The sequence below is a fragment of the Oncorhynchus keta genome, unplaced genomic scaffold, assembly GCF_023373465.1.
Source record: "Oncorhynchus keta strain PuntledgeMale-10-30-2019 unplaced genomic scaffold, Oket_V2 Un_contig_24380_pilon_pilon, whole genome shotgun sequence".
Taxonomy (NCBI): Eukaryota; Metazoa; Chordata; class Actinopteri; order Salmoniformes; family Salmonidae; genus Oncorhynchus; species Oncorhynchus keta.
In genome coordinates, this window is record NW_026283869.1 from 77,479 (window position 1) to 92,500 (window position 15,022).

Here is a 15,022-nt window from a genome sequence, read left to right on the forward strand (position 1 = left end):
TGTGAGGTTGTGTGTGTGTGAGGTTGTCTGTGTGAGAAAGAGATTAAAGAAGATGACAGTATCTCACCTGTACAGCGCCCAGACTAAGGTTCCAGCCACCAACCGAGTCTCCCCCAGGACTCCTCACAGAGGTGGCAGTGAAAGCGTCAGCAGAGGGGACCTGGGCTGGAGCTAACGCTGGAGGTATGTTTGCGGGAGGGCCAGAAGCCACCTGTGGGAGTATGACAGGCAGCGTGTGTGTTCCCTCCTCCAGGGGAGTATCCTGTGACCCCCCCAAGAGAGAGGATGAATTAGACAGGGGGGGAGCCGATCCCGACACATAGCTAGGTGCCGGGCTGCTCTCTCCTGAGGCGTTCTGCGGGGGATGTGTATTTGAGTGTTTCTTTTTGCGCAGGGTGTCTATCCAGCTGGAGCTGTGTCTGGAGGCAAAGTTGGCCAGGGCCAGGGAGGACAGTCTCATGTTCTTCCCAGAGGTGATGAGCTCCCCAAAGCCCTCCTGGTGGGCAAAGGCATATCCTGACCTCCTGAACCCGCCCCTCGCCCCCAGACGACCCTCAGGCACGCCCCCGCCCCTGACTCCTCCCATGCATCGACCCACTGGCTTCCTCGTCTTCTGACGCACCAGCTGGGTGTAACGCACCTGGAGGGGGGAGAGGGGTCAGGGCGAGGGAGGGTGAGGGCAGGGGAGGTAGAGGGGGAGGGAGAGCAGGGGAGGTAGAGTGGGAGGGAGAGCAGGGGAGGTAGAGTGGGAGGGGGGAAAGGGAGAGGTAGAGAGGACAGACAGGAGGGTTATTTCTTAGTATAAAGGGATATGTAGGGTTTAACACTGATGACCAGTATCCTGGGACTTCCTGACCAAGCTCCTTCCCCTTTTTGGGAGAGAAATATTGACGGGTCCTGTAGACCAATAATAAAAAAAAAAATATGCAGCACTAATGCAAAAATACTAAATATGCACGATAGCTGCAATCATGAACCGAACATAACGACTCCTTGGCTTCACAACCTACTTTAGACCAGTCATCACAACGCTAGCAGCCTTTACATATTTAGCCTTTAGGCCTGCTCAACATAGTCCTCAATAGAAAACATCACTTACATGCATGACTTCCATAAACTGCATTGCTGACTATCATGTGTAGGCTACACACGACCTGTTGACACAGTTACTGAAGGCAATCTCCATCTCACATTCACAAAGCTCCAGCCATACTCACTGTTAACAAGATGGTAGGTACATTGTGTCCACAAACGCTCTCGACGAAATAGACATTTGCAACATTGTTCCATGATGTTACAATAACAAAAATGAGTAGACAGGCCCCTTGATAGCCAGGTCCAGGTCATAAACCACAACCTTCTGAATCCCCCTGATAGCCAGGTCATTAAGCACAACCTTCTGAATCCCCCTGATAGCCAGGTCATTAACCACAACCTTCTGAATCTCCCTGATAGCCAGGTCCAGGTCTTTAACCACAACCTTCTGAATCCCCCTGATAGCCAGGTCATTAACCACAACCTTCTGAATCCCCCTGATAGCCAGGTCATTAACCACAACCTTCTGAATCTCCCTGATAGCCAGGTCCAGGTCATAAACCACAACCTTCTGAATCCCCCTGATAGCCAGGTCATAAACCATAACCTTCTGAATCCCCCTGATAGCCAGGTCCAAGTCATAAACCACAACCTTCTGAATCCCCAAGATAGCCAGGTCATAAACCATAACCTTTTGAAATCCCCCTGATAGCCAGGTCCAGGTCATTAACCATAACCTTCTGAATCCCCCTGATAGCCAGGTCCAGGTCATAAACCACAAACTTCTGAATCCCCCTGATAGCCAGGTCATAAACCATAACCTTCTGAATCCCCCTGATAGCCAGGTCCAGGTCATTAACCATAACCTTCTGAATCCCCCTGATAGCCAGGTCCAGGTCATAAACCACAACCTTCTGAATCCCCCTGATAGCCAGGTCATTAACCATAACCTTCTGAATCCCCCTGATAGCCAGGTCCAGGTCATAAACCACAACCTTCTGAATCCCCCTGATAGCCAGGTCATAAACCATAACCTTCTGAATCCCCCTGATAGCCAGGTCCAGGTCATAAACCACAACCTTCTGAATCCCCCTGATAGCCAGGTCATAAACCATTACCTTCTGAATCCCCCTGATAGCCAGGTCCAGGTCATTAACCATAACCTTCTGAATCCCCCTGATAGCCAGGTCCAGGTCATAAACCACAACCTTCTGAATCCCCCTGATAGCCAGGTCATAAACCATAACCTTCTGAATCCCCCTGATAGCCAGGTCCAGGTCATAAACCACAACCTTCTGAATTCCCCTGATAGCCAGGTCATAAACCATAACCTTCTGAATCCCCCTGATAGCCAGGTCCAGGTCATAAACCACAACCTTCTGAATCCCCCTGATAGCCAGGTCATAAACCATAACCTTCTGAATCCCCCTGATAGCCAGGTCCAGGTCATAAACCACAACCTTCTGAATTCCCCTGATAGCCAGGTCATAAACCATAACCTTCTGAATCCCCCTGATAGCCAGGTCATAAACCACAACCTTCTGAATCCCCCTGATAGCCAGGTCCAGGTCATAAACCACAACCTTCTGAATCCCCCTGATAGCCAGGTCCAGGTCATAAACCACAACCTTCTGAATCCCCCTGATAGCCAGGTCCAGGTCATAAACCACAACCTTCTGAATCCCCCTGATAGCCAGGTCCAGGTCATAAACCACAACCTTCTGAATCCCCCTGATAGCCAGGTCCAGGTCATAAACCACAACCTTCTGAATCCCCCTGATAGCCAGGTCCAGGTCATAAACCACAACCTTCTGAATCCCCCTGATAGCCAGGTCCAGGTCATAAACCACAACCTTCTGAATCCCCCTGATAGCCAGGTCCAGGTCATAAACCACAACCTTCTGAATCCCCCTGATAGCCAGGTCCAGGTCAAAAACCACAACCTTCTGAATCCCCCTGATAGCCAGGTCCAGGTCATTAACCATAACCTTCTGAATCCCCCTGATAGCCAGGTCATTAACCACAACCTTCTGAATCCCCCTGATAGCCAGGTCATTAACCACAACCTTCTGAATCCCCCTGATAGCCAGGTCATTAACCACAACCTTCTGAATCCCCCTGATAGCCAGGTCCAGGTCATTAACCACAACCTTCTGAATCCCCCTGATAGGCAGGTCATTAACCACAACCTTCTGAATCCCCCTGATAGCCAGGTCCAGGTCATTAACCACAACCTTCTGAATCCCCCTGATAGCCAGGTCATTAACCACAACCTTCTGAATCCCCTGATAGCCAGGTCCAGGTCATTAACCACAACCTTCTGAATCCCCCTGATAGCCAGGTCCATGTCATAAACCACAACCTTCTGAATCCCCCTGATAGCCAGGTCATTAACCACAACCTTCTGAATCCCCCTGATAGCCAGGTCATTAACCACAACCTTCTGAATCCCCCTGATAGCCAGGTCCAGGTCATAAACCACAACCTTCTGAATTCCCCTGATAGCCAGGTCCAGGTCATAAACCACAACCTTCTGAATCCCCCTGATAGCCAGGTCCAGGTCATAAACCACAACCGTCTGAATCCCCCTGATAGCCAGGTCCAGGTCATAAACCACAACCTTCTGAATCCCCCTGATAGCCAGGTCCAGGTCATTAACCATAACCTTCTGAATCCCCCTGATAGCCAGATCATTAACCACAACCTTCTGAATCCCCCTGATAGCCAGGTCCAGGTCATTAACCATAACCTTCTGAATCCCCCTGATAGCCAGGTCCAGGTCATTAACCACAACCTTCTGAATCCCCTTGATAGCCAGGTCATTAACCACAACCTTCTGAATTCCCCTGATAGCCAGGTCATTAACCACAACCTTCTGAATTCCCCTGATAGCCAGGTCATAAACCACAACCTTCTGAATCCCCCTGATAGCCAGGTCCAGGTCATTAACCATAACCTTCTGAATCCCCCTGATAGCCAGGTCCAGGTCATTAACCATAACCTTCTGAATCCCCCTGATAGCCAGGTCCAGGGGGAGTGAAAAGAGCCAACAAGCTGGCAGGCATCTTTCAGTCAAAGTTATGGGTAAGCTAAAACAAATAACATTTTCACTAGCCTGTAGGCTAATAACCTAATCATATTTTACGCCTACATTTAGGCTACATTAACACATTTTGTTGTGACTTTGACAGAACTTTGAGTTGACAACTTCCGGCGCCGACAGAGATGGCCGCCTCGCTTCGCGTTCGTAGGAAACTATGCAGTATTTTTTTTTTTTAACGTATTATTTCTTACATTGGTACCCCAGGTCATCTTAGGTTTTATTACATACAGTCGGGAGGAACTACTGGATATAAGAGCAACGTCAACTCACCATCATTACGACCAGGAATACGACTTTCCCGAAGCGGATCCTCTGTTTTGCCCACCACCCAGGACAATGGATCGGATCCCAGTCGGCGAACCAAAACAACGACGCCGTAACAGGGGCCGACGAAGCGGTTTTCTGGTCAGGCTCCGGAGACGGGCACATTGCGCACTGCTCCCGAGCATCCTACTCGCCAATGTCCAGTCTCTTGACAACAAGGTTGATTAAATCCGAGCAAGGGTAGCATTCCAGAGAGACCTCAGAGACTGCAACGCTCTTTGCTTCATGGAAACATGGCTCACTTGAGACACGCTATCGGAGTCGGTACAGCCAGCTGGTTTCTTCACGCATCGCGACGACAGAAACAAGCATCTTTCTGGTAAGACGAGGGGCGGGGGGTATGCCTTATGATTAACGAGACGTGGTGTGATCATAACAACATACAGGAACTCCTTCTGTTCACCTGATTTAGAATTCCTCACAATCAAATGTCGACCTCATTATCATTACCAAGAGAATTCTCTTCGATTATAATCACAGCCGCATATATTCCCCCCCAAGCAGACACATCGATGGCCCTGAACAAATTTTATTTGACTCTATGTAAACTGGAAACCACATATCCTGAGGCTGCATTCATTGTAGCTGGGGATTTTAACAAGGTTAATCTGAAAACAAGACTACCTAAATTCTATCAGCATATCGACAGTGCAACCAGGGCTGGTAAAACCCGGTATCATTGTTATTCTAACTTCCACGACGCATATGAGGCCCTCCCCCACCCTCCTTTCAGAAAAGCTGACCACGACTCCATTTTGTTGCTCCCTGCCTATAGACAGAGACTAAAACAGGAAGCTCCCGCGCTCAGGTCTGTTCAACGCTGGTCCGACCAATCTGATTCCACGCTTCAAGATTGCTTCGATCACGTGGATTGGGATATGTTCCGCGTCAAACAACAACATTGATGAATATGCTGATTCAATGAGCGAGTTTATTAGCAAGTGCATCGGCGATGTCGTACCCACAGCAACTATTAAATCATTCCCAAACCAGAAACCGTGGATTGATGGCAGCATTCGCGCGAAACTGAAAGCGCAAACCACTGCTTTTAACCAGGGCAAGGTGACCCGAAACATGACCGAATACAAACAGTATAGCTATTCCCTCCGCAAGGCAATCAAACAAGCTAAGCGTCAGTATAGAGACAAAGTATAGTCGCAATTCAACGGCTCAGACACAAGAGGTATGTGGCAGGGTCTACAGTCAATCACGGATTACAAAAAGAAAACCAGCCCCGTCGCGGACCAGGATGTCTTGCTCCCAGACAGACTAAACAACTTCTTTGCTCGCTTTGAGGACAATACAGTGCCACTGACACGGCCCGCTACCAAAACCTGCGGTCTCTGCTTCATTGCAGCCGAGGTAAGTAAAACATTTAAACGTGTTAACCCTCGCAAGGCTGCCGGCCCAGGCGGCTTCCCCAGCCGTGCCCTCAGAGCATGCGCAGACCAGCTGGCTGGTGTGTTTACGGACATATTCAATCAATCCTTATCCCAGTCTGCTGTTCCCACATGCTTCAAGAGGGTCACCATTGTTCCTGTTCCCAAGAAAGCTAACCTCAGGAGGCTGAAGAAATTATTCTTGTCGCCAAAAGCACTCTTTTACAGATGCACAATCGAGAGCATCCTGTCGGGCTGTATCACCGCCTGGTACGGCAACTGCTCCGCCCACAACCATAAGGCTCCCCAGAGGGTACTGAGGTCTGCACAACGCATCACCGGGGGCAAACTACCTGTCCTCCAGGACACCTAGACCACCCGATGTCACAGGAAGGCCATAAAGATCATCAAGGATAACAACCACCCGAGCCACTGCCTGTTCACCCCGCTATCATCCAGAAGGCGAGGTCAGTACAGGTGCATCAAAGCAGGGGCCGAGAGACTGAAAAACATCTTCTATCTCAAGGCCATCAGACTGTTAAACAGCCACCACTAACATTGAGTGGCTGCTGCCAACATACTGACTCAACTCCAGCCACTTTAATAATGGAAAAATGTATGTAAAAAAATGTATCACTAGCCACTTTAAACAATGCCACTTTTATATGTTTACATACCCTACATTACTCATCTCATATGTATATACTGTACTCGATACCATCTACTGCATCTTGCCTATGCCGTTTTGTACCATCACTCATTCATATATCTTTATGTACATATTCTTCATCCCTTTAAACTTGTGTGTATAAGGTAGTTGATGTGGAATTGTTAGGTTAGATTACTCGTTGGTTATTACTGCATTGTCGGAACTAGAAGCACAAGCATTTCGCTACACTCGCATTAACATCTGCTAACCATGTGTATGTGCAAATCAAATTTGATTTGATGAGTAAATTGTGACAAATACAACAAGAAACCATTCGTTTCCTGTCCGTGTTTCTCAATTGACAGTGGTATAATCAAAGATTTTTTATAACTAAACCAAAATAGATCACACCCTGTCTTTCCAAATGAAACAAATGAGTCATAGTGGGCAGAACAAGCAAAATGGTGGGCAGAGCCAAGCACAAGCTAGCGAGATCCTATTAGCTCGTTCTATTATACATCTACATATTTCCATTAGGAAACGCCTACTTTGTGGAGTGAGCGTGTGCAATAACTCAATTAGCCTTTGCATTCCTTCTAAACAATGCCATTTTTTTTACAACTTTGGCAAAGGTTAAAATCTACAAAATCTAGTCCACTCTGTTCATAACAGATTTTAGTTTTGGGGACAGAAAACTGTATTGAGGTCATATGTTTCCCAGATGAGAAAATGTGCAGAATGTCGGCCAAAATCCATCTCCTTCCGTCTTATCCCACTGTCAGCCACTGGGCTTCCTCTCATGACCATATTTGGTAGTGAGTGGGAATGGCAATCGGATGCTTCACATTTACACATCCGGTGAAATATCTGTCTCATTGTTCTATCTGTGGTATAATTATGTCAGATTACAGGACGGTTGCAACTTTCTCAGGAAGGATGTGTAGAACGTGTAGATTGTTTTCGGACAATATTAAACCCTAGTGATAATGACGTATTATAAGGTGATAGGGACAGCTGTTCTCGAGGGAATGAAGGTATATTCACAGACTCAGAGTCAGTATTTACAGAGAAGATAATTGATGGGATACAGAGAGCGCTGGCGTACGCACAAACAGTTAATCATTGGTAGAGTTAGGGGGCATTGGTGTGATTTCAGTCACAGCAAAGAGACAAACAGACAGAATCACAGTAGTATAGAGAGAAGACAGGAGTCATGGCTGACAGACTGAAGGCCAGACTGAAGGCCAGACTGAAGGTCAGACTGAAGGTCAGACTGAAGGTCAGACTGAAAGCCAGACTGAAGGTCAGACTGAAAGCCAGACTGAAGGTCAGACTGATGGCCAGACTGAAGGCCAGAGTGAAGGCCAGACTGAAGGTCAGACTGAAGGTCAGACTGAAAGCCAGACTGAAGGTCAGACTGAAGGCCAGACTGAAGGTCAGACTGATGGCCAGACTGAAGGCCAGACTGAAGGCCAGACTGAAGGTCAGACTGAAGGTCAGAGTGAAGGCCAGAGTGAAGGCCAGACTGAAGGCCAGACTGAAGGCCAGACTGAAGGTCAGACTGAAGGCCAGACTGAAGGTCAGACTGAAGGCCAGAGTGAAGGCCAGACTGAAGGCCAGAGTGAAGGCCAGACTGAAGGCCAGACTGAAGGCCAGACTGAAGGTCAGACTGAAGGCCAGACTGAAGGTCAGACTGAAGGTCAGACTGAAGGTCAGACTGAAGGTCAGACTGAAGGTCAGACTGAAGGTCAGACTGAAGGCCAGAGTGAAGGCCAGACTGAAGGCCAGACTGAAGGTCAGACTGAAGGCCAGACTGAAAGCCAGACTGAAGTCCAGACTGAAGTCCAGATTGATGTAGATGAGCACTGAAAGACTTTGAGACAGGAACAGAGGATCATAAAGAAGTGGTCATGAACCAGCATCCTTTCTTCATCCCTTCCACTGATTTCACATGACTGAATTACTATTTTATTTTACCTTTATTTTACCAGGCAGGTCAACTAAGAACAAATACTTATTTACAATGACGGCCTGGCAATTGGTGAATGTGTTAGTGAGTAGGACCAGTGATTAGGATCAGTGATTAGGATCAGTGATTAGGATCAGTGATTAGGATCAGTGATTAGGATCAGTGATTAGGATTTGTTGGATCAAGGAGGAATATACAGTGTGTGTGAAGTGTGTGAGTGTGGCCAGAAGCATATTGTTCTCACCGTATCAGAGAGCTGTGAGTGTGGCCAGAAGCATATTGTTCTCACTGTATCAGAGAGCTGTGAGTGTGGCCAGAAGCATATTGTTCTCACCGTATCAGAGAGCTGTGAGTGTGGCCAGAAGCATATTGTTCTCACCGTATCAGAGAGCTGTGAGTGTGGCCAGAAGCATATTGTTCTCACTGTATCAGAGAGCTGTGAGTGTGGCCAGAAGCATATTGTTCTCAGCGTATCAGAGAGCTGTGAGTGTGGCCAGAAGCATATTGTTCTCACTGTATCAGAGAGCTGTGAGTGTGGCCAGAAGCATATTGTTCTCACCGTATCAGAGAGCTGTGAGTGTGGCCAGAAGCATATTGTTCTCACTGTATCAGAGAGCTGTGAGTGTGGCCAGAAGCATATTGTTCTCACCGTATCAGAGAGCTGTGAGTGTGGCCAGAAGCATATTGTTCTCACCGTATCAGAGAGCTGTGAGTGTGGCCAGAAGCATATTGTTCTCACTGTATCAGAGAGCTGTGAGTGTGGCTAGAAGCATATTGTTCTCACCGTATCAGAGAGCTGTGAGTGTGGCCAGAAGCATATTGTTCTCACCGTATCAGAGAGCTGTGAGTGTGACCAGAAGCATATTGTTCTCACTGTATCAGAGAGCTGTGAGTGTGGCTAGAAGCATATTGTTCTCAGCGTATCAGAGAGCTGTGAGTGTGGCCAGAAGCATATTGTTCTCACTATATCAGAGAGCTGTGAGTGTGGCTAGAAGCATATTGTTCTCACTGTATCAGAGAGCTGTGAGTGTGGCTAGAAGCATATTGTTCTCAGCGTATCAGAGAGCTGTGAGTGTGGCCAGAAGCATATTGTTCTCACTATATCAGAGAGCTGTGAGTGTGGCCAGAAGCATATTGTTCTCAGCGTATCAGAGAGCTGTGAGTGTGGCCAGAAGCATATTGTTCTCACTGTATCAGAGAGCTGTGAGTGTGGCCAGAAGCATATTGTTCTCACCGTATCAGAGAGCTGTGAGTGTGGCCAGAAGCATATTGTTCTCACCGTATCAGAGAGCTGTGAGTGTGGCCAGAAGCATATTGTTCTCACTGTATCAGAGAGCTGTGAGTGTGGCTAGAAGCATATTGTTCTCACCGTATCAGAGAGCTGTGAGTGTGGCCAGAAGCATATTGTTCTCACCGTATCAGAGAGCTGTGAGTGTGACCAGAAGCATATTGTTCTCACTGTATCAGAGAGCTGTGAGTGTGGCTAGAAGCATATTGTTCTCAGCGTATCAGAGAGCTGTGAGTGTGGCCAGAAGCATATTGTTCTCACTATATCAGAGAGCTGTGAGTGTGGCTAGAAGCATATTGTTCTCACTGTATCAGAGAGCTGTGAGTGTGGCTAGAAGCATATTGTTCTCAGCGTATCAGAGAGCTGTGAGTGTGGCCAGAAGCATATTGTTCTCACTATATCAGAGAGCTGTGAGTGTGGCCAGAAGCATATTGTTCTCAGCGTATCAGAGAGCTGTGAGTGTGGCCAGAAGCATATTGTTCTCACTGTATCAGAGAGCTGTGAGTGTGGCCAGAAGCATATTGTTCTCAGCGTATCAGAGAGCTGTGAGTGTGGCCAGAAGCATATTGTTCTCACTGTATCAGAGAGCTGTGAGTGTGGCCAGAAGCATATTGTTCTCACTGTATCAGAGAGCTGTGAGTGTGGCCAGAAGCATATTGTTCTCACTGTATCAGAGAGCTGTGAGTGTGGCCAGAAGCATATTGTTCTCACCGTATCAGAGAGCTGTGAGTGTGGCCAGAAGCATATTGTTCTCAGTGTATCAGAGAGCTGTGAGTGTGGCCAGAAGCATATTGTTCTCAGCGTATCAGAGAGCTGTGAGTGTGGCCAGAAGCATATTGTTCTCACCGTATCAGAGAGCTGTGAGTGTGGCCAGAAGAATATTGTTCTCAGTGTATCAGAGAGCTGTGAGTGTGGCCAGAAGCATATTGTTCTCAGCGTATCAGAGAGCTGTGAGTGTGGCCAGAAGCATATTGTTCTCACCGTATCAGAGAGCTGTGAGTGTGGCCAGAAGCATATTGTTCTCACCGTATCAGAGAACTGTGAGTGTGGCCAGAAGCATATTGTTCTCAGCGTATCAGAGAGCTGTGAGTGTGGCCAGAAGCATATTGTTCTCACCGTATCAGAGAGCTGTGAGTGTGGCCAGAAGCATATTGTTCTCACCGTATCAGAGAGCTGTGAGTGTGGCCAGAAGCATATTGTTCTCACCGTATCAGAGAGCTGTGAGTGTGGCCAGAAGCATATTGTTCTCAGCGTATCAGAGAGCTGTGAGTGTGGCCAGAAGCATATTGTTCTCACCGTATCAGAGAGCTGTGAGTGTGGCCAGAAGCATATTGTTCTCACCGTATCAGAGAACTGTGAGTGTGGCCAGAAGCATATTGTTCTCACCGTATCAGAGAGCTGTGAGTGTGGCCAGAAGCATATTGTTCTCACTGTATCAGAGAGCTGTGAGTGTGGCCAGAAGCATATTGTTCTCACCGTATCAGAGAGCTGTGAGTGTGGCCAGAAGCATATTGTTCTCACCGTATCAGAGAGCTGTGAGTGTGGCCAGAAGCATATTGTTCTCACTGTATCAGAGAGCTGTGAGTGTGGCCAGAAGCATATTGTTCTCACCGTATCAGAGAGCTGTGAGTGTGGCCAGAAGCATATTGTTCTCACCGTATCAGAGAGCTGTGAGTGTGGCCAGAAGCATATTGTTCTCACTGTATCAGAGAGCTGTGAGTGTGGCCAGAAGCATATTGTTCTCACTGTATCAGAGAGCTGTGAGTGTGGCCAGAAGCATATTGTTCTCACCGTATCAGAGAGCTGTGAGTGTGGCCAGAAGCATATTGTTCTCACCGTATCAGAGAGCTGTGATTGTGGCCAGAAGCATATTGTTCTCACCGTATCAGAGAGCTGTGAGTGTGGCCAGAAGCATATTGTTCTCACCGTATCAGAGAGCTGTGAGTGTGGCCAGAAGCATATTGTTCTCACTGTATCAGAGAGCTGTGAGTGTGGCCAGAAGCATATTGTTCTCACCGTATCAGAGAGCTGTGAGTGTGGCCAGAAGAATATTGTTCTCAGTGTATCAGAGAGCTGTGAGTGTGGCCAGAAGCATATTGTTCTCAGCGTATCAGAGAGCTGTGAGTGTGGCCAGAAGCATATTGTTCTCACCGTATCAGAGAGCTGTGAGTGTGGCCAGAAGCATATTGTTCTCACCGTATCAGAGAACTGTGAGTGTGGCCAGAAGCATATTGTTCTCAGCGTATCAGAGAGCTGTGAGTGTGGCCAGAAGCATATTGTTCTCACCGTATCAGAGAGCTGTGAGTGTGGCCAGAAGCATATTCTTCTCACCGTATCAGAGAGCTGTGAGTGTGGCCAGAAGCATATTGTTCTCACCGTATCAGAGAGCTGTGAGTGTGGCCAGAAGCATATTGTTCTCAGCGTATCAGAGAGCTGTGAGTGTGGCCAGAAGCATATTGTTCTCACCATATCAGAGAGCTGTGAGTGTGGCCAGAAGCATATTGTTCTCACCGTATCAGAGAACTGTGAGTGTGGCCAGAAGCATATTGTTCTCACCGTATCAGAGAGCTGTGAGTGTGGCCAGAAGCATATTGTTCTCACTGTATCAGAGAGCTGTGAGTGTGGCCAGAAGCATATTGTTCTCACCGTATCAGAGAGCTGTGAGTGTGGCCAGAAGCATATTGTTCTCACCGTATCAGAGAGCTGTGAGTGTGGCCAGAAGCATATTGTTCTCACTGTATCAGAGAGCTGTGAGTGTGGCCAGAAGCATATTGTTCTCACCGTATCAGAGAGCTGTGAGTGTGGCCAGAAGCATATTGTTCTCACCGTATCAGAGAGCTGTGAGTGTGGCCAGAAGCATATTGTTCTCACTGTATCAGAGAGCTGTGAGTGTGGCCAGAAGCATATTGTTCTCACTGTATCAGAGAGCTGTGAGTGTGGCTAGAAGCATATTGTTCTCAGCGTATCAGAGAGCTGTGAGTGTGGCCAGAAGCATATTGTTCTCACCGTATCAGTGAGCTGTGAGTGTGGCCAGAAGCATATTGTTCTCACTGTATCAGAGAGCTGTGAGTGTGGCCAGAAGCATATTGTTCTCACCGTATCAGAGAGCTGTGAGTGTGGCCAGAAGCATATTGTTCTCACCGTATCAGAGAGCTGTGATTGTGGCCAGAAGCATATTGTTCTCACCGTATCAGAGAGCTGTGAGTGTGGCCAGAAGCATATTGTTCTCACCGTATCAGAGAGCTGTGATTGTGGCCAGAAGCATATTGTTCTCACCGTATCAGAGAGCTGTGAGTGTGGCCAGAAGCATATTGTTCTCACCGTATCAGAGAGCTGTGAGTGTGGCCAGAAGCATATTGTTCTCACCGTATCAGAGAGCTGTGGTTTCAGGTCCAGTTTGAGGAATCGGAAAGCCAGAACTGGAACGATGCAGATCACTGTGGCCAAGACGATGGTCAACCACACCAGCGGCTGGACCAGTGTGCTCTGGGCACTGCCTACGAAGTGGAACTGGTTGGGGAAGATGCTGAATAGAGTCTGGCTGTGCATAGCCAACATGATGGTGAAGAAGGAGCCCACAGAGCCCCACACAAAGAAATGGTTGATGGCTGTCCAGTAGCCTGTGTCCAGAGCAATCTACACACACACACACACACACACACACACACACACACACACACACACACACACACACACACACACACACACACACACACACACACACACACACACACACACACACACACACACACACACACACACACACACACACACACACACACACACACACACACACACACACACACACACACACAGATTTAAGCAATAAGGCATGAGGGGCTGTGGTACTATGCATGGCCAATATACCAGGGTTAACAGCTGTTCTTAGGCACGACGCAATGCGGAGTAACTAGAAGAGTAAAAATACATGTTTTATCATACCTGTGGTATATGGTCTGATATACCACGGCTTTCAGCTAATCAGCATTCAGGGCTCTAACCACCCAGTTTGTACTGAAAGCCGGTGTATATCAGACCGTATATAATAATAAAAAGACACCTCGGGGGGGTGTGGTATATGGTCTGATATACCATGACTAACAGCTGTATCCAGGCTGTATTCTGCGTTGCGTCATGCATAAGAACTGCCCTTAGCCGTGGTATACTGCCCATTATCACAAACCCCTGAGGTGCCTTATTGCTATTATAAACTGGTTACCAACATAACTAGAACAGTAAACAAGTCTTTTTGTGTAATACCGTGGTATATTGTCTGATATACACACGGCCCAAACTACCCGGTTTATCATATGTAGCAAACCTTCAAACATGTTGCCTACAGGAAGTGGATACTACAGCCCTTCCCCCCGCTCACCTGCACACTGACCACGATCACCAGGGTGGTGGCCGTGGTAACAGCAAAGGTCTGGTAGTCAGCGAGGGGTTCCCCGGTGCCCTGGGTTCCGTGGGACAGGATGGCATAGGGTACGAAGAACAACACAACACTAGTGTAGATACCCTGGGTTATACAGATGAAGAACTCTCTCTTGTTGAACAGCAGGTTAAGCTGACCTGGCTCATACAGCTTAGGATACTCCAGACTACGCTGCTCTGGGACATCCTACAGAGGGAAAGAGGAACAACCAGGGGTCAAGGGTCAGGGGTCAAAGGGTACAGGGGTGCTTGGGAGACTCACCTGGTCAAATATTCCCATGGCCAGCACGGGGAGAGAGGTGTAGACGATGTTATAGAGAGTGATGAAGTACTGATCATATACTGTCTGAGAGAGAGAGTGAGAGAGAGAGAGAGAGGGAAGGATGAAGAGAGGGATGGAGAGAGGGAGAGAGAGAAAGATGGAGAGAGAGAGGGATGAAGAGAGAGAGGGATGGAAAAAGAGAGCGAGAGAGAAAGAAAAGAGAGAGACAGAGGGTAGGAGGGAGATAACAGAGAGAGATAGATAAGAGAGAGGGTGAGAGGGAGAGAAACACACACAGTAAGAACGACAACCTCACCCCATTTAAGCCCCAATATAACATCATGCCCCATGAGTCTTCACTTCAGCCCTCATAGTTCCTCCTAAACACTCCTCACGTGTTTTTTTGACAGTGAAGTCAAAACTATTTACCTCAACCCAACTCAACTCAACCCAACTCAACCCAACCAAAAACCCTTCACCCCTCACCTCTAAAACCACCATTCCTGATCCCTCACCCCTGACCTCTCACCTGGGCAGAGAAGCCACAGAAGAAGCCAAACCAGAAGTGCACCATGGTGA

General features: G+C 47.8%; 1 protein-coding gene across 1 annotated transcript in view; it reads right to left on the reverse strand.

The window, feature by feature from the left end:
• LOC118376976 (phospholipid-transporting ATPase ID-like) overlaps positions 1-15,022 on the reverse strand; it is a 48,886-nt gene that overhangs the window by 5,419 nt on the left and 28,445 nt on the right. The window contains exons 15-19 of the mRNA XM_052505610.1: positions 14,973-15,022; positions 14,444-14,527; positions 14,123-14,368; positions 13,114-13,383; positions 68-640 (exon numbers count right to left, since the gene is read on the reverse strand). The exon at positions 14,973-15,022 is cut by the window's right edge and continues 174 nt beyond it. Coding sequence (XP_052361570.1) covers positions 68-640; positions 13,114-13,383; positions 14,123-14,368; positions 14,444-14,527; positions 14,973-15,022 — 1,223 coding nt within the window. The remainder of the gene's footprint in view (positions 1-67; positions 641-13,113; positions 13,384-14,122; positions 14,369-14,443; positions 14,528-14,972) is intronic.